The sequence below is a fragment of the Corticium candelabrum genome, chromosome 13 (genome assembly GCF_963422355.1).
Source record: "Corticium candelabrum chromosome 13, ooCorCand1.1, whole genome shotgun sequence".
NCBI classification, from domain to species: Eukaryota; Metazoa; Porifera; class Homoscleromorpha; order Homosclerophorida; family Plakinidae; genus Corticium; species Corticium candelabrum.
In genome coordinates, this window is record NC_085097.1 from 6,999,069 (window position 1) to 7,018,622 (window position 19,554).

At 42.2% G+C, this 19,554-nt stretch overlaps 4 protein-coding genes across 6 annotated transcripts in view; 1 reads left to right on the forward strand and 3 right to left on the reverse strand.

The window, feature by feature from the left end:
* The window catches only part of LOC134189320 (integrin beta-1-A-like), a 12,325-nt gene extending 6,945 nt beyond the window's left edge, over positions 1-5,380 (forward strand). For 2 of the 3 annotated variants that reach the window (XM_062657553.1, XM_062657550.1), the window contains 14 exons: positions 93-150; positions 212-273; positions 464-548; positions 606-673; positions 1,031-1,087; positions 1,151-1,244; positions 1,297-1,363; positions 1,541-1,680; positions 1,750-1,857; positions 2,007-2,133; positions 2,193-2,303; positions 2,943-3,058; positions 4,335-4,391; positions 5,062-5,380. In XM_062657553.1, the coding sequence (XP_062513537.1) occupies positions 93-150; positions 212-273; positions 464-548; positions 606-673; positions 1,031-1,087; positions 1,151-1,244; positions 1,297-1,363; positions 1,541-1,680; positions 1,750-1,857; positions 2,007-2,133; positions 2,193-2,303; positions 2,943-3,058; positions 4,335-4,391; positions 5,062-5,142 (1,231 nt within the window). In that variant the 3' untranslated portion in view covers positions 5,143-5,380. The remainder of the gene's footprint in view (positions 1-92; positions 151-211; positions 274-463; positions 549-605; positions 674-1,030; positions 1,088-1,150; positions 1,245-1,296; positions 1,364-1,540; positions 1,681-1,749; positions 1,858-2,006; positions 2,134-2,192; positions 2,304-2,942; positions 3,059-4,334; positions 4,392-5,061) is intronic. The other variant, XM_062657551.1, reaches the window with a different exon arrangement.
* A 77-nt stretch (positions 5,381-5,457) lies between these two features.
* LOC134189319 (uncharacterized) lies at positions 5,458-8,790 on the reverse strand. Its single transcript, XM_062657549.1, has one exon. It carries the CDS (start codon positions 8,783-8,785, stop codon positions 5,561-5,563), a length of 3,225 nt encoding a protein of 1,074 aa, XP_062513533.1. The 5' UTR covers positions 8,786-8,790; the 3' UTR covers positions 5,458-5,560.
* Positions 8,791-9,087: 297 nt separating this feature from the next.
* LOC134188633 (uncharacterized) lies at positions 9,088-10,827 on the reverse strand. The gene has a single exon (XM_062656802.1). It carries the CDS (start codon positions 10,825-10,827, stop codon positions 9,088-9,090), a length of 1,740 nt encoding a protein of 579 aa, XP_062512786.1.
* A 934-nt stretch (positions 10,828-11,761) lies between these two features.
* Positions 11,762-19,554, reverse strand: LOC134188634 (mucin-2-like). Its single transcript, XM_062656803.1, has 10 exons — positions 19,491-19,554; positions 18,813-19,417; positions 17,761-18,750; positions 17,579-17,701; positions 16,989-17,512; positions 16,841-16,921; positions 15,394-15,541; positions 12,475-14,769; positions 12,296-12,412; positions 11,762-12,238 (listed from the first exon to the last, which is right to left on the reverse strand). The coding sequence occupies exons 2-10, from the start codon at positions 18,937-18,939 to the stop codon at positions 12,045-12,047; spliced, it is 4,599 nt and encodes a 1,532-aa protein (XP_062512787.1). The 5' UTR covers positions 18,940-19,417; positions 19,491-19,554; the 3' UTR covers positions 11,762-12,044.

Below are 19,554 nucleotides of genomic sequence, written 5' to 3' on the forward strand. Positions count from 1 at the left end.
TATGTTTCGTGTTGTTTGGTGTTTAATTAATTAAGACTTTTCTATTATTTGTATTGTATTGGTGTTTATGTGTTTGGTTTTTTGTTAACTAGAGGTGCTGTTAAGGGACCAAAAGGTACAGAATGTCACCAGGTTCCACTGGGCACGGAGGTACTGTACTTGAATTATGTTGTCATGGTAATGTGATGTAATGAATGTGGCTGACTTTTAGGCTACGTTTATGTTCAGTGTTACGGCGGATAGTTGTGAAGACATTGAACGAATACAGTCTGGGTAAGTAAAGATTTGTGTATTGCAGAGATGTACACACACGTGCACGCGCACGTGCGTGCACACACACACACACACACACACACACAGGTGTGTGTGTGTGTATCGTGTATTTCTCTTTTGCAAATTGTAATGTAACTAGACAACAATATTTTTCTTTGTTGTTGTGTTTCATGGTGTTGTACTCTTGTAGTGTTGAGATTAAGTTTGTTGGATTGGGTAATAACGTGAAGTTGGCGTTCACTCCCGTATGCGACTGTGACTGTGAGAAACAGAGGGTGAGAGTTGATGATTATTTGTGTCAGACTGTTTTCTCATCTCTAAACTGTTTGTAGAGTACAAATTCAAGTCAATGTAATGGAGGCTCACTGGTTTGTGGACATTGTGAATGTTTGCCTGGAAGGTCAGAAGCTTATCAAATTAATATCAATATGTTCCTGTGTTGTTGATAGTCTACACCATTGACTTACTTAATTGCTTATACTGTTTGCCAACTATTTCTTTTTTGACTTTTAAATGTTAAAGCAGAGAATTAGGACAACTGGTAGACGGGTGGCAGATAAGTGGATTGACAGATTCGTGAAGCATTATCAATACATTGACATCATTAAATTGATGAAGACAATCTAGAGATAAACAGAAAGCTAGATAGATTGACAGACAGATAACAAGCAGTTTAGCATTGACAGACAGACTACACTGTTCAAACTCAAACAGCTAGACAGTTTTTGTTGAGCCCAAATGATAAATTCATTTTTAGCTTTGGACGTAATTGTGAATGTGAAAAAGACAGTGCTGAAACCGAGAAGAGTTGCCAGTGAGTGTTTCTCATCTCTTTATTATTTGTCAGTTTGTAGCTGGTGCTTTGTGTCTAAATTAGTGTGATCAGTGCACAAAATTCTACTAATGATGTTCAGGCTCAGCAATGTTATGGTCATGGAGAGTGTGTATGTGGCTTGTGTCTTTGCCAAGAGGTGAGGTGAATTCAATGAGTTGGTATCACGTGTCTATTATGTTGCTGTGTAGAATTTCATTGGTCCGTACTGTCAGTGTAATAGACTCTCATGTGATAGAGGTTTCAATGGACTCATATGTGAGTGAGATTGTGTGTGATAGGAGGAGCAGATCACATTTGCCAAGCACCTGCACGTGCGCACACACACACACACACACACACACACACACACACACACACACACACACACAGAGCTCTACCTTGTCAATCTGTAGTATAATGGAGAGTTAATTGTCACTATTTGACTGCTTATAGGTAGTAACCAAGGACAGTGTAACTGCAAGGCCATAGAGGGCAGCCCTCATTGCGACTGTAGTTGTACCTGTCAAGCTGGCTTTACAGGACCAGACTGTGACTGCACTACCTCAACTTATGAATGCAAGGCAAAGCAATCGGTTTGTACTTTTCTACTACCTGACGTTGTTCCATTATTTGACTTATGGCACGTTGTCATTGATTATTAGGATGCATTTGTTTGCAGCAAACATGGCCAGTGTGAGTGTGGAAAATGTGTATGTGACGAAGGCTACATTGGACTTCTCTGTGATACTGCGTTGTCTAACCCAAACACGGTGAGAACAATCGTAGTGAGTACCGAATGTGCATACACACCACATGGTGCAAACTATTGAGACCGGTCACTAGAATTCATACGTGAATCGATTTGTAGATTGTTTTCTGATTACTGTGTAGATCGATGAGTTTTCTTATTACTGTGTAGATCGATGACATTTGTGCAGCACATGAAGACTGTGCAGAATGCCTCGCCTTTGCTAGTGGCCCTAAAGCAAGGACCTGCTCAGAAGCCACTTGTCCTCAGCTACTGTTTGATACAGAGCTGCCTGACGGTCCTTACTAACGAACACTTAGTGAAGCTACTTGGTAACTAACTTTGTATCGTTTCTAGGTGTTATTGAAACTGACTGTCCTAATCGTAAAACGGACGACGATTGTGAATATTCGTTCTCGGTTCTGCTCAATAGAGACAACACAGTGTACGGGATTAGGCTCAAATCAGGTAGGCATAGACACCGAACTCTCAAACACTTAAATACTTTGCAATACAAGTGATTATGATTGTGATACTAACTAATTGTAACATGGTTTGATGACTGTTAGTGAGCAGTGTTTGCTTCCTACTTGACTAACTGTATTTATATACTTATGGCATGTAACTGTGCGGGATGTAATGGTTCGTCCTCAGACGACTGTATCACGGTCATATCTGTCCATACTTAGCAAGTGGTTGGTGCATTTTATTAGCCAGCTAAGGCAGCCTTTCGATGTCTGTTGATGCAGATGACTATGTGCCTTGGTCTGCTTCCTGTTACAGTTTGCTTAGATCTAATCACAACAGTAAAGAGTTTTGTTGTTGCATTTATAGTAACTTAAGTTCATTCAAGAAGCAGAGCACAGACATGTATAGACGTTCTGTGCCTTGCTATTTACACGCATAATGTTTAGCATCACTTATGAAACTATGCATGTGTACTCTATATTTATACATATTTAGAATTATAATACGTCGCTGCTGCAAGCCAAATTAGAATGTCTGATGACTTTTCGTTGTCTGGTCAGCTACGAGTCGTTATATTCTGCACTGTTATATGCATTATTAGTATTTTTTGTGCGTTCTGATGAACTTGATTTATTGTAGAAAAGAAGTGTCCAAAGTCATTTCCGTATCTATTCGTTATTTTGGGTTTGGTGATTGGTCTTCTTATTCTCTTTCTCATTCCTCTGATCATATGGAAATTGGTGACATGGTACTTGGTGAGTCATTCGTTACTGAATAAACAGAGTGTTGTATCTAGCTTTTTGTGTACCTGTTTGAGCTGTTTTTTGGTACGTCGTTCGGTACGTCGCTGTTTTGACTGCACGGCCATGGCCTGTTTTGCATGCCTAATGGTGTGCTTATTGTCTGTGTGTCTGACTGTCTGTCTGTTTGACTGTCTGTCTGTCTGTTTGTCTGTCTGTCTGTCTGTCTGTCAAATCTTTATATTTCATACTTATGAACTACTAGTATTCATGGCCCGTCCTTCGTACGGGCAAGATACTGTAGTGTAAAGATAGGTCTGTGGACACGTCACGTGCAATCTTTGTTGCGAGGTCCCGGATATGCTGAATGAATTCGAATCTTGCTCTTCGCGCTTGTTTCGATAGAAATCGACACACTCCCCGTGTAGCGCTTGCTGCAGAAAACGTGTAGGTTGGATTCGGTGCAAATGCAATCAGAATTTGGAGAGAAACGCAAGCGATAGAAGAGTAAGTTTCGTCGGCAAGAGATATTCGATCGCTCGAAGCTTTGCGAAGGACGGCGATGCATAGGGTCTACACGGGACTGGTGCGGGCGTGTGTTCGAATGAACTGCAATGTGTAGCGTTTGCGTCGTCGAGAAATTTTACGCGGGGGGTCGATCCCTCGAATGGGGACCCGGTGCGTAATTTTTTTAATTTTTTTACGCAAACCTTCCCCTGTGCGTGCCGAGTGTGCGTGCCGATTTCGGTTGCAAACGGACAAAAGACGTGGCCGCCAAATGCGAACATGCACACACACACACACACACACACACACACACACACACACACACACACACACACACAGACAGACAGACAGACAATTTGAGCTTTATATATTAGATTACAAGCTATAGATACGAAAGTTAGTTATATATCAAATAGACCCACACGGGTCTCTAAAAAATCATCAACTTAGGTTGCATGCAATTGGACACTATATATGTCACTAATGTCATTTTCTTTGCTTCGTGAGCGGTTCATCTTCTGGATGAGAACTTTTGCGTTGCACCTGTCTGTCTGTTTGTATGTGTGTCTGCCTGTCTGTCTGTCCGACTGTATGTATGTATGTATGTATGTATGTATGTATGTATGTATGTATGTATGTATGTTTGTTTGTATGTCTTTATGTCTGCCTGCCTGCCTGCCTGCCTGCCTGCCTGCCTGCCTGCCTGCCTATCTGCTCTTGCATGCTTTTACATTTTTGTATGTTTGCCTCTATGTGCATTTGTCTGATCATCTATTTTCTGCAGGACAATAAAGAGTATACCCAGTTTCAGAAAGATCAGAAAGAGGCACAGTGGAGCAAGGTTATTTACTACTTCTACTCTGATTGCTCACATTTGCCTTCTAATGCCATAATTACATTATACACTTACAATAAAATTAAAACATAACATCACACTTGTAACTATAAATCAAAATGAGATACTATATTTTCTACTTTTTTCCCTAAGAGTGATCACTGGTAGCTTGATTTGTACTGAGAATCGTCAATAGTGAATGTGATCAGAGACAGAGTACCAACCACTGGCTGATAAACAACACTTGCATTGTTGGACGTATTGATTATACTTCAATGAAACCTACATTTGTTGAGAAACTAGCCTCGACACTAGTATAGGCCTTCCGTTGCTTTAGTGACAGAGTCACGTGATATAACCCCGGTTGCTATGGTAATCTTACGTGGAAGGACCCTTCGAAAGCAAAGGAAGGCTTATTGTTGAGGCTATTGAGAAACTTGTGGTCATGTAATTTGGGTGCAATTTCTCTCTTTCATTTGAGTTGGGAGCTCGGCAAATGTAGTGGAGGAGACAACTTGCAGTTTGTAGGTTATAGTTGAGCTGAAGGATGATATACTGTATTACTCGTTTTAATAATAATTAATATGATTTGATACCAACCGTTTAGCTTACTGAGCTGTGCTACTATACACTGTTATGCAGTGATCTGATTTCTTTGCACTGTTTTGTTTTCCAGACTCAAAATCCTATTTATCAGCAGCCTGTGCAACGGAATGTCAATCCTGCATTTGGCAGAGGCGCAACACAATACACATAACTTTACGCTGCTTGTCAATCTTTTGGTAATATTTCTGTTAATTAATTAATTAACCTTCTATTGATAGAGCAATATTTCTTTGACCGTGATAGAATCATACATCATATGACTGAGGATTGATTAATTAAGTAAACATAAGTGAGGAATGAACTCATTCAGATACAGTTGTCTAGTCAATGTATTTAGTTTTGCAATTGAAATGTGTGAAAATGGTAGCATGGTGCTGCAGTACCATTCAGATTCTTGTCCACTGCTGTTTGTGTTTATGATAAGCATGTGTTTCACTGACTGACTTGACTGACTGACTGACTGACTGACTGACTGACTGACTGACAAAGATCATTTATTGAACATACAAGGCACTACGTACATCATAGGAAGTCGAAACATAATAGTCGCTACTGAAATCTAAAACCCACTAATGAATGCTACTTTGAAGTTCGCAGTCTAAAGCTATATCAGCACTAGAACTTTGTAAATGAAGTCTGTCAATCTTCTTCAGCAAGACTTTAGCATTGCATCTCTGTAGGATTACACTCAATTTTTTTCTCCAGTAGGAACGGAATTCAGCCTTGTTGCATTTTCCGTCGCTGTCCCTTGATCGCAATGACAAAGTGTTCAGGTAGTCTGTCGCAGTATTCCCCCAGTGACCGAAATGTTCAAAGACTAACGGCGCAAAGTTAGGGGTGGAACCTCCAGGTAAAAGATCTTTTAAGTATTTGGCCTTCTTCTTTTCTTCTCTTCTGGATGCAGCACATCCACTTTCACTACTCGACCTGGGAAAAGCTTCGCAGCTCCAAGGGTGGGAGAGTGAAATATCAAGGTCAATGTTAGAACCATCTCCAGCATCGAAAACCACAATGTCCGGTCGATTACTATTGTTTGTGTACCTGTCTCGCACTTCTTTTCTGTGGTGAAGACCCACCTCCTTGAGGCACTCGCACCAGCCTGCTACGACACTGTCATGTTGCCATACAGGTCCACCCCCGTGTTTGCAGGTCAAGAAATGGTATCCATAATCATCTGCTTCTTTCCCACACTCACAAATAGGTGCCAGGGACTTGAAGGGCATTGGGCATCCCAGCCTCAGAAGAGCCGCTAACCGAAATTCGGAAGGCTTAAATGCAAGCCTATCTGAGGAAGGTGCTGCCTCTAGCCATGAGCCACATCCAGGACCTTGAATCGACCTTAGACGAGCAGCCTGATGTTGATCCTGAGATTGATCCAGAAGGTGTTGAAGACTAGTTGTAGATAACTCGTCCGTGATGCGATGTTGTAGCTTGATGGGCTGATCGGTTAAGTCAGTGAAGCAAACCCCTCCAAGGGTGCTTGGCGTGCCCGCCAAGAGAGAATCGATATGCTGCTTAGCTTCTTTTAGATTCTGTCCAGTTGCGCCCAGATTGTCTAATATTGACTGTGAGCTTTCCCAGATATATGAGAATCTTTTCGGCAGTATTGCTGATGAGTGTACCCAACCTGCTAGGAAAGATGCAGGTGAAATTTTTTCGACTGAAGTCATTCCGAATCCCCCTTTTCTTATGGGCAGGATGGCTTGCGACCATTGAGCCTCAGATGTATTGGTGACACCTATGATGTGACTAAAGGACGCATGCGTTATGCTATCATGGATGGTTGCCGCAGGCTTGAGTAAGGAAGGAGGAACTGTTCTTGTCAAATGATTCATGCGAGTTGTGTGGCAGTGCCTCAAAAGGAGCATGGAGCTCTGAGGGTCATCCAGCGACACAATCTCTTGGCAAAGCAAGCTGCCTGACTTGGCGAACTCGATGCACTGTGATGCAACAAAGTCGAATCTCCCAATGGGTGTCCCCAGTAACACAGATCCTTCCACGGCTCTGGGAAAAGGAGCCAAAATTTCAGTGGACCCTGGAGAGTAGATTTGACACTTTTGATCAGCAATCAGTAAACCAGATTCTTCAGCCAATGAAAGCTTCAGATTAGCAAAGGAATCAAGTACAGGCCCCTCATTGCCGAGCAAAAAGATGTCATCCAGGTAGGCTAAGACTACTATTTCCGGGTAGTCAGCTTGAATTTTGGTGATTGTAGGGTGAATTCCTAAGGCAAATAGGACAGGCCCCAGGGGGTCACCTTGGTGCACACCTTCTTCAGAAGATATGATCACCGTTTCCTTTCCCTTGACATACACGAGAGGGCTGGAATTTCCATACATTTGCTCAAAATGGGCCAAGATGGCTGGAAATTTTGATAAAACTTCCTTGTGCAAAGAAGACCTCTTGATGGTGTTAAAGGCATTCTTTATGTCAGTTTTAACGAGCACCCAATCCGGTCTGCTTTCCAGAAGTAATTGAATATGGTGTGTTACCAACTCAGAGCCACCAGGAGTTGAAACCCCATGCTGCAAGGGAGCAAAGTAGGCAGAGAACTCAGATTTCAAGTGATGACAGATAGCCTTAGCTGAGACTCGGCGGAGAACCTCGCCAATGGCTATAGGTCGAACATCACCACTGCTTTTGGGCAAGGCAATCAATCGGGAAGCAGACAGCCAGGTAGTGACAAGGCTTGGAAGATTTCCTTCAGCAATGGATGAGAGAACTCTGACTAAGGCGTCCTGGGTCACAGCGTTATCTAGAAGATTTCGGAGGTGTTCAAACTTCCAGCCCGAAGGGCCTGCTCCAGAACCTCGAGGGGACTTTTTAATGACGTTGATAATGACTGAAGCTGGCAAAGCCATTGAATTGCAGGTATCAGAGTGTGGAACAGGGGTGTTGGGATCTCGTGTAGGGTGTTTGAGAGATAGTTTGGCCACTGTTTCATCACTAGCAGGTGCCAGGCCTTTGCTGGTTAATATTCGAGCAGCTCTTGACAACTCGCCACTTTTCACAAGACGAATGGCTGATTGCCGGGCATGACGTTGATTGTTTACCTGCTTAACATTAACTGTCTCAGACGATAGTTGCCAAATCTGGAGTAATTCTTCCCATCGATATTCCAGAAAAAGTTTGTACCTTGCTTTGATACCACTTGTATGGGATTTACCAGATCTGCCAAGTGGAGTAAGAATCATCTTGGGAATAAGAAGTAACAATTTCCAAGCTTTGACATCTGATGAATCTAAGGCAAGTTGACTAAGTGGGATAGAACAGCAGTCTTGAAAAAGAGACTTCAGCTTGGATGGGATGCTTTGGACTGTTCTAGGTGGTAGGCTCTTCAACAATTCCTCCGTAGATATTGATTGGATGAAGCTCCAGCCGATAGATTCACGATCCATAGGGCGACAAGGTTGACTGGATGTGTTTGGACCGCAAGAAGTAGGAACATCCGGGATGGTAGGTACAGGAGTGACGTCACGGTGACCTGTCAGAGTGCCCGGATGTTCGCTGATATGAGACACCGAACTCGAAGTAGATTGATGTAATGAACCCTGGCTAGAACTGGAGACGGTCGTCGAGCGAGACTTACATTTGGGTAAATGCTGGTTTAGTCTAATAAACCAGTGAGAACACATCGGACATTGGACCAAGTTGTAGCGAGTGATATGATCACGTGACCAATCCTCAGGACTATGAATGTGTCGAATGTGATCAAATAGCCAACGAACCGATCCCAACATCGAGCAACCTTCGACGGGGCATCTTTCGCTACGTGACACTTGTGATGAGGCCATCGCAAGTTATAACAGAGGCGAACTGAGCTTGCTGTGAGACAACCCGGCCGTTGACGAAGTGACTTGGAGAATACTCGCAGAAGACTTGTAGAAGAAACTGAAACGAATGGCGAAATGAGCTGCCGCCGCAGAAACAACTAGAAACGTAACTGAAAGCGAGCGAGATTCAAACCAGCAACGGCGCTGGATCTGACTGACTGACTGACTGACTGACTGACAAAGATCATTTATTGAACATACAAGGCACTACGTACATCATAGGAAGTCGAAACATAATAGTCGCTACTGAAATCTAAAACCCACTAATGAATGCTACTTTGAAGTTCGCAGTCTAAAGCTATATCAGCACTAGAACTTTGTAAATGAAGTCTGTCAATCTTCTTCAGCAAGACTTTAGCATTGCATCTCTGTAGGATTACACTCAATTTTTTTCTCCAGTAGGAACGGAATTCAGCCTTGTTGCATTTTCCGTCGCTGTCCCTTGATCGCAATGACAAAGTGTTCAGGTAGTCTGTCGCAGTATTCCCCCAGTGACCGAAATGTTCAAAGACTAACGGCGCAAAGTTAGGGGTGGAACCTCCAGGTAAAAGATCTTTTAAGTATTTGGCCTTCTTCTTTTCTTCTCTTCTGGATGCAGCACATCCACTTTCACTACTCGACCTGGGAAAAGCTTCGCAGCTCCAAGGGTGGGAGAGTGAAATATCAAGGTCAATGTTAGAACCATCTCCAGCATCGAAAACCACAATGTCCGGTCGATTACTATTGTTTGTGTACCTGTCTCGCACTTCTTTTCTGTGGTGAAGACCCACCTCCTTGAGGCACTCGCACCAGCCTGCTACGACACTGTCATGTTGCCATACAGGTCCACCCCCGTGTTTGCAGGTCAAGAAATGGTATCCATAATCATCTGCTTCTTTCCCACACTCACAAATAGGTGCCAGGGACTTGAAGGGCATTGGGCATCCCAGCCTCAGAAGAGCCGCTAACCGAAATTCGGAAGGCTTAAATGCAAGCCTATCTGAGGAAGGTGCTGCCTCTAGCCATGAGCCACATCCAGGACCTTGAATCGACCTTAGACGAGCAGCCTGATGTTGATCCTGAGATTGATCCAGAAGGTGTTGAAGACTAGTTGTAGATAACTCGTCCGTGATGCGATGTTGTAGCTTGATGGGCTGATCGGTTAAGTCAGTGAAGCAAACCCCTCCAAGGGTGCTTGGCGTGCCCGCCAAGAGAGAATCGATATGCTGCTTAGCTTCTTTTAGATTCTGTCCAGTTGCGCCCAGATTGTCTAATATTGACTGTGAGCTTTCCCAGATATATGAGAATCTTTTCGGCAGTATTGCTGATGAGTGTACCCAACCTGCTAGGAAAGATGCAGGTGAAATTTTTTCGACTGAAGTCATTCCGAATCCCCCTTTTCTTATGGGCAGGATGGCTTGCGACCATTGAGCCTCAGATGTATTGGTGACACCTATGATGTGACTAAAGGACGCATGCGTTATGCTATCATGGATGGTTGCCGCAGGCTTGAGTAAGGAAGGAGGAACTGTTCTTGTCAAATGATTCATGCGAGTTGTGTGGCAGTGCCTCAAAAGGAGCATGGAGCTCTGAGGGTCATCCAGCGACACAATCTCTTGGCAAAGCAAGCTGCCTGACTTGGCGAACTCGATGCACTGTGATGCAACAAAGTCGAATCTCCCAATGGGTGTCCCCAGTAACACAGATCCTTCCACGGCTCTGGGAAAAGGAGCCAAAATTTCAGTGGACCCTGGAGAGTAGATTTGACACTTTTGATCAGCAATCAGTAAACCAGATTCTTCAGCCAATGAAAGCTTCAGATTAGCAAAGGAATCAAGTACAGGCCCCTCATTGCCGAGCAAAAAGATGTCATCCAGGTAGGCTAAGACTACTATTTCCGGGTAGTCAGCTTGAATTTTGGTGATTGTAGGGTGAATTCCTAAGGCAAATAGGACAGGCCCCAGGGGGTCACCTTGGTGCACTGACTGACTGACTGACTGACTGACTGACTGACTGACTGACATCATTTATTATACACAAACCTTTACATACAGAACACTAAAAGTAAAAATTTTATCCATTACAGTTCAAGTCAGTGGAATCATGGTTACAGCAAACTACAAGTTAACTATACGCATGCAAATAGTAGTTGAAGGTCAATTCTAATGAACAGCGCCTTGAATGGCACTGTCCAGCATAAATCCTTTCTCTTCTGTTGAGAGAAGACGTGACAACTTATGTAGAATGACACTTGCATTTGATCTCTTCAATATCTCTAGATCTCTTTGCCAAAGTATTAAGATATTCTGCAGCATTGTCTTCCCAGCTTCCAAAATGTTCAAAAGTAGGGGAGTAAATACCAGGCTATTAAAACTGCCGTGTATTCTTTCCTTTTCGTGTTTTGCACGTTTTCGATCCTCTCTGAAAGGACAAACATGTAAGTAGAATAAACTGACAGTCAAACAATACACAATCAGTCGGCCGATCACTGATTGCCAAGTTCTGTCAGAAATTGTTGTGTAGTGGTTGTTACACCCCGCGTAGCACAGCTAGGGAGGTTGCAATGTGTTCAGAGATGGTGTGCGTCTGTCTGTCTGTCTGTCTGTCTGTCTGTAAACACAATATCTCTTGCCATTGTATATCATCAGAAGCCACTGCTGCAACTGTTAGATACAGCCAACATGGTCTAACATGCAGTAGAATGTGCTAATTAGTGGTCCAGGTTTGAATAATGTCATGCCTTACCTTTTCTGTTGAAATCAAGAGCTACAGTCAAAAACTTAAAAATGTCATGTTTGTTACGTCATAACAGAATCCTATGACGTGTAATAAGTTCATTATTTGGGCTCGTGCTACACAGTAGGCAAAGCATGTGGTGTATGTACATCACGTGACTGGCCTGCGCTACTGTACCCTACCGTTTCATGCCTCGAGTAACACAAGTAGTGATTTGTTTGCTACATGACAGTGTAGTGTCCTACTTACTAATAATGTAGCAGAAAATCACTACACAGTTGTACCATTAAAGAACCACTAGCATCGCAAAACAGTAGCTATTGGCAATGCCAACATATTGCAAGATATTCTATTGCAAACTATCTTTCTTCATTTTCAGTAATAACTAGAGTAGGTTAATTCCTACAATGGATATCTTGTAGAGCAAAATCACTGTAAATCGAGAGCGGTAGTTGAACAACAAATCTAAACCTGAAAATGCTATCTATAGGTATGTGGTAGAATCCTACTGCATCTTGGCTCTAAGAAGGCCCTTAGTCTCTTCTCCATCTGTTTCTTCAAAAGTACTGTCGGATGTATCCGTAAAGGTCTTGGTACTAGACTCTACCATTTCCCACTCTACTCCTTCACTGCTGCCTTGCAGTGCTCCATGTAGCGAACGATCTCTTGTCTGATCGTCATATAAAGCAACAGAATAACCTGGAAGCATAAAAGTTATTGCATGCGTGCAAGCATGTCTGTTTGTATTATACTTACTCCTTGATCTCTTGCGTTTGCAAATGATGATTGTGATAATAATTAGGATCAGCAACAGCAACGATCCGACTGTTACTCCAATCCATACACCAACTAATGATCGGCTCTTCGACGGCACTAAACATGAAGAATCGTTATGACAGAGCCGTGTTATTTATACTCTAGTTACACAAACAAACCCTTTGTTGTTGGCGATATTGCATTGGTAACAGTTGGTGTCGTTGTGGGTGCCAGGCCAGTTGATGACGCTTTTATACTTGCCACTGCCACTGTTGAGACTGTTGAAGTCTCAGTTGATCCAGATTGAATGGACGTTGTTTGGCTAGATGCTACTGCAGTAGACATCCCTGCAGTTGACATCCCTGCAGTTGATATCCCTGCACTTGACATCCCTGCACTTGACATCCCTGCATTTGACATCCCTGCCGTTGATATCCCTGCAGTAGGCATCCCTGCAGTAGACATCCCTGCAGTTGACATCCCTGCAGTTGACATCCCTGCAGTAGACATCCCTGCAGTAGACATCCCTGCAGTTGACATCCCTGCAGTTGATATCCCTGCAGTTGATATCCCTGCAGTTGATACTGTTCTTGTTGACAGCATCTGTGCCGACTTCGAACCTTCCACTACTGATGTTGACGGGCTTTCCACCAATGATGTTGTAGTCAGCAGCACTGATGATGGTGACACAGTCTTTGTGACGAGTGAGCCAGTGAACACCTCAACAGATGGTGTGCTAGTCAGTGTTGTTACAGCTGTCTGTATGCCTACACTCACACTAAGAGATGTTGACCGTGTTGATACCGTTTCAGTCATTGTAGGACTTGTTACAACTGATGTGGTTTGAGATGGCAATAGTGACATTCCAATCGACTGCGCGTAGTTTGATGTGGATGATGCACTCACAGAGACGGGTGGCATTGCAGATGTTTGGGTCACAGAGATGGATGGCATTGCAGACTTTTGGGTCATCGGCAGTGCTGCAGTACCAGATAATGAAGTAAATCCAATAGACAACAACACACTTGGAAATGCTGTTTCAGAAATTCCTTTAGGCATAACGACTGCAGTAGTAGATGGTACACCTTCAGTAGATACCGTCTGTAACACACTTGTAAGGTGTGGTGATGCTTGAATAACAGAAGGAAGTCCACTTGTCAGAGCTGTTTCCAATGTAGTAGAGATCCGTGACGTAACTGGTAAAGATGTTTGAGTACCAGATGCCATGGCACCAGCGGAAGCTCCCTGTAATGTTCCAGTAGACAGTTGAGTAACAGGTGAAGACGATACAACGGTGGCAGACAGGAGAGGTTTGCTAGAAGACGCTTTTTGTATTGTCCCTGTGAGCTGTGTGGTAGACGACGAAGCTGTGTGTGACATCCTTGTAGAGACAGCATTAAAGGTAGAAGGCAAAGCAGTAGACATTGCTGCACTGATGTACTCTGTCTTCTCTGTCAAACTTGTACTGTACGTGCTGGTTGGCTTACTTGATGTCATCCCACTGTACATTGCTGTACTATAGTATCCACTAGTAGATTCCGTGTTAACTGATGTTGTTGGTATCTTGCTTGTCACTAAAGTGGTGACAACTGATGAAGCAAGCTTTTGTGTTTCAGTATTCGATGAGATCATAGCACTGCTTGTCCTAGAAAATTCGTTGATTAATGATTGTGATGTTGCAGCACTAGCAGCAGTCGACAGAATACTATGAGTTGATGTCTCTACAGACACACGTGTAATAACAGAAGATGCTACAATCGGTAATAAAGCCGAAGTCGACGACAGCCCAACTGATGTCACTTCTGTTGATGCAAGTGCTGCCCCGACAGACAAAGATGGAAGCGGCAGTTTTGCTGTACTCGAACTGCTAGTCTTAACAGAAGACGATTCTTCAACAGATACAGTCGCAGTCGACGTCATTCTGCTTAATCCTGTAGTAGGCAGTGAGGATGATGTCTCAACCAATTTTGTGTTAACAAGCGAACTTCCATGCATTCCAGCTGCACTGCCATAAGATGTTGATGTAGTGGTAGTAGCTGTGGTAGTAGCAGTGGTGCTAATGGATTCTCCAAGAGTAACCGGAAGAGCAACAGACGATGAAAACGATAGAAAGATAGTCGATGCAACTCCAAAAGAAGGAGTTTCACTGCCTGTTGCAATCAGACTCGAGTGAGTGAACATTTCACGAGCGATCACATCTGCGACTGATGACGATGACAATCCCGAAGGTATCCCACTTGTTAACCCCATCCCACTGTTCAATGCTACAGATGACGTCACAGTTGGCTGAACAACACCAGAAGTTGACATAACCCCTGAAGTTGTAATAAACGAGCTCAACGGTTTGAGCATTGCAGATGTTGTCAGTGTGGCAGTAGGTAAGAGAGCATGAACAGTAGACATCTGTTGTGTTGACATACCGGTAGTTAAATAGTCATCATTACTCCATCCAATTGTTGCTGTCGAATTTGTTCCTATCATACAACCGCAAATTAATGTATTTAGCAAATTGAGTTAGTGCCCCTAGTGCAGTAAGTAACATCATAGATAGTAGAAGAGCCGATTGCTCATTTCTCTCGTCCAAAATGGTTGATTAGTAAACATGTTGTGTACTGCTTGCTCTGTCTGTGGCCAAGATGGATGAATGATAAACAATTCAGCCCAAGTTCATTAACCCGGATGTCTTACAAATTAATCCATTAATTAATTAGATATTTAGACCTTGAGCCTATAAAAATCAATGATAACTGACTGATTCCAAACTATTAACTCTCCAATCTATATGATATATTGCAATGTTGCAATTTCAATGTGTGGTAATAGAGAAGCCACGTAACCGCGCTACTACGCAATTTCCGGTGTAGGCCTCGTAATTACGCAAGTCCGCCGGTCCAGATGAACAAAGAAAACTTACACGACAGTCAGTAACTCCACAGTCTCTACACTAACATACACATATGTAAACCAGCCGACTATACCTCCCGAAGAACACCAGAGCCATCACACACACACATGCACACACACACGCGCACACACACACACACTTATGGACTTCCCACCCGGCCCACGTGTGCGTCACTTACACAAAGCGACCTCACCTGCACGTGCAGATGTCGTCGAACTCTCACAATAGAAGAGAACGAAAAGAGCAAGAGCAGCCGTGCAACGAGGAGCCATCTGCCAACCGTGGTAAGTGGAGTAAATCAAGTCAACGGGTGACTTTCTGAGTGTGGTAATCGAAGTAATCTAGCGAGACCACGTGTTTGCACCCGTATACTACACAATAGGTCGGTTATTGATCACTAGAGCTAACGTATTGTTCATAAAGTGTTAACACCCAGCTAACCGCATTGCGTCATTTCCGTCGCAACTCTGAAAGGAATGTATTTGTTGAGCTCAAATGACTGAGTGTGACTTCACGATGTCAAATTGCACAATTTATGCTCCGTATATCGCACAAATAAATTACTAATAAACTTTTTGTGTGTCTAATCATTGGATAGTTAAATTTAATTAAGTATTTGGCATTTAACTTACTAACTAAAACACATGACTTGGGGCATCCGGGGATTAATAGCAAAATGTGCACGTGGGCAAAACCGGAAACTGCGCACTACACTTGTGCGCGTGTTTTGGGTTTGATTTCAAGTAGACGCTCTTTCTGTTCAAGGATTTTGCACAGAAGTTTGCAAAGGTCTTCCAGAGATTGGTTTATACGGGTAGGTTGCAACTTTGTAGACACGCAGAAACAAATTTCTACACGTCTACGTGTGATAGACAGTTGTAACTAGCTATTTATCCAGTATGGCCATAATATATAAAGGATCAGTCAGAAAAAACAGGCAGTCTTAACTCTAAGACATGTCACATGTTTACTTTTCAGGATACAATTTTTGTTGATTTTTATTATCAGAATACAGCATGCACTTGCCACCAATTCACTAAGACCTGTTCTAATAAGTTCTAATTAACTAAACTCTAAACACGGAGAAGGAATGACGTAGTCAATGTAGTCAGAATGTAATGTACTTCAATGTAGTCTTTGTGATTGTAGAGCGGGCAATGAAGTAGAGATTGCAAGCCTATGGTATGTAACATTGAAACAAGACACGCCTGAATGGAATGTTGTATACTACAAGGTTAGATTCTGTTGGATAAATCTAACTAGTTTGCAGTATTGTATTACTGTTCGCTGTGCACTTAATTTTGTGTACACATATCTCAAGAACAGTGTAAACTATTAACTTTATTTTATCTACAAACATCATGGAAATCACACCTGTAAATGAATTGTAGTCAACTCATCTCAAACTAGAACGTGATCGAGTGTAGAATTGGAAAGATTTGAGATCTAACTGTCTCATCAATTACACTAAAATGTTTTGTTAAGTAAAATGAGAAATTGATATTTATGCTAACTTCCTATTGATGAGAACTATCTATTCTACAAAGCAAATACGCCCAGCATATTTATCAATGTCTATCAATTATGAATTATAAGTTAGGTGTGTACTTTCTTCTCTATTTTGATGATTTTGTGGATACAGCATATAGATCATTTCCAGCTATGTAATGATGTCCTGGTATGCCATTCTTTTCATTGTCATCATTTGGTGATGTCTTGACCTTAACAAAAACAAGTCTTAGTAAATAGTTGTTGAATTGATAAAGTTGTGAGTGTCTGGAATCTTACGTTGTTGTGGCATTCAGTTGCTTCATCTTCATCTTCATTTTCATGTTGTAGTGTGGTGCTTGGCTTTGTGGATAAAGCATAAATATTCCCTTCAACAGTGTAGTGCTTATCACCAGTCACCTCAACTGCCTGTCCTTTATTTATGTTTTCATCTGTTGCTGGTCCATCACCAGCAGTAACTGCAGGCACACTCATTGGTTTCAGTCGATCATAATGTGATTCTTTGGTTTGTTTTCCTCCAAGCTTGTCATAACCATTTTGATTTGCTGGAGATTGAGCATGAGTGCCATTTGCCTCGTAGGTAGCAGGATTAGTAATTACTGATGCATATTGAACTTCCTCTAACTTGAGAGGCCCACTCTGATCCTTGAACGTTGAATAATTTGCATTCTCCTTTTCTTCCTCAGGAGAAGCATTTCTATACAATGGGTTGCCAATTATTGTTGATGACCTGGTAGGTATTCCAGAGTTACTGTGGGTGTCAATGTCTGGTTCTTGTGCCGTCATCACATAAGGAGAATAAGCTACACAATTAACATAGTTTTTATATTAGTGCCACATACAGTATACTTTATGAATTTATAACAAACCTTTCTCTTTTTTCTTTTTTCTTTGGCATATGCAGCAGACAATAAGAATTATTAAAAGAAGCAACAGTACACCACCACCTGCTGCAGCAGCTACTATTATTATTGGAAAGTCATCAGATCCTTCTAGAAAATGAAAGAAACATAGGTCAAGTGTATGAAGAACGTAGTTTTATGTTACATACTGGATTTTTGAGGTATTTCTGTCGGTTTCACAAGAATTACTGATGACACACTTGATGTAATCATTTGTGGACCACTTTGAACTGTAGGATGAACTGTTAATATTGGAGAGCTAACAGGTCCAAAGCTGTTTGGTGAACTTAGCAATGAATGCAATGTACCAGATTTTGTTGGTTTTTGAATCTCTGTAACAACAGCAGTTGCGTTAATTTGTATGGTCGTTGTGGTTGTCTTTCCTTGCACTAAACCGGATGATGAGTCTGAAACAGATGTTAAGGAAAACTGTGAAGGAATTGGTTTCTTCCATGTTATTGCCATTGTTGATGATGCTTGTTGAACAATAGCTGCTGTAAAAATTGGTGACATTTTGACAAGAGACAGAGAGGACCTGTTAGGAGAAATCACTCTACTGGGAGGCTTGGATTCTCGTACAGCAAAAGAGTCAGACATTTGTGAGAATGTTGATGGTGATGTAGAGATTGCTGACAATGTGTACGAGCTAAATTGTGGTGGTGGTGGTGTGGTAGCTTCTTGTGGTGTTACTAGTTTAGTAGATTCCAATACTGGAGCAGTGGTTGTTTGTTGGAGAAATGGTGTCAAAACAAAAGAGAGAGAAACTTTATAACTAGACAGTTGGCTGGACTGCAAAGGGTTTTGTGATGTTTTAAGGCTAGTTGTTGCTGGAGTTGGTTGTGGTCTTGAGTCTATTACACGCGAAGACATAACTAGTCCTTTTTCGGTTGATGTTGCTTGTGCTGATGACGTCTGACCCAAAGCTGAAGATGAGGATGACGGAGGAGAAACTGCAGGTGGTGTTGGGGTAGGAAAGGTAGACGATAATGAAGCCACAGCTTGAGGCATTGTTGAAAAGTCATGGACAGATGATGTAAATAGTGGCAACTTGGTGGATGTAATCAACTGAGAAGGAGCAATGGTGGAACTTTTTGCTACTGTTGATTGTAAAGATGTGATAATTGCTGTGGATGTTTGTTCTGAAAGTTAATCAGAACAAAGTTACTACAACGGTACAAATAGTTAGAACAGTTTCACGTACCAGGAACTTCCACATATTGACTGCTTTGCTCACTTCCGTATTCATTGCTTACCAAGCATTGATACACACCTGAAGCAGCCTTTGCTTCAACGTGTGCTGTTTTAGTCTCATCTGTTATTGTTTCCATATGAATGACCGATAAGTCTTTGAGAATTTGAATCTGAAGTGGTTTTGTACCAGCAATAAAGCAAGTAACATTGAGAACAGAACTGACTTGACTAATATTTACTTTGACAGCAGGAAGATCTGTAGAAGGGAAGAATAGAGAATTTACAAGAGAAAATATGTGTGCACATGCTACTTACTGTAGACTATAAGCTGAATGGATCGAGTCTTCGTTATCTGTTGATGTGGATATGTAGTTGTGTAGTTGCACTCGTACGTGCCCTCGTCTTCATAAGACACGTTCTGTATTTTCAAATTTCCAGATGAATTTGTGGCATAAGAATACTTGTCTGTGTTCACATCTATGCTTGCTTTGTTTTTGGACCAAGAGTACAGTGTAGTAATACTGTTGGAAATGCAGTGAAGTGTAGTCGTGTGGCCTTGCTCTATTGATACTGAAGAAACTGCAGGCAAAGTTTGTTGAACAGGGAATTGAAGACCTGTCAATGAAACAAACAGTGAGATGCTCAACTTGCAAACCTTTTGTTAACAGACCACAAACACTTGCTTTACCTCCAAACTGTATATTTGCACTAAATGACGTCATAAGCTCTTTCAGACTGACAGTCCTAGAAAT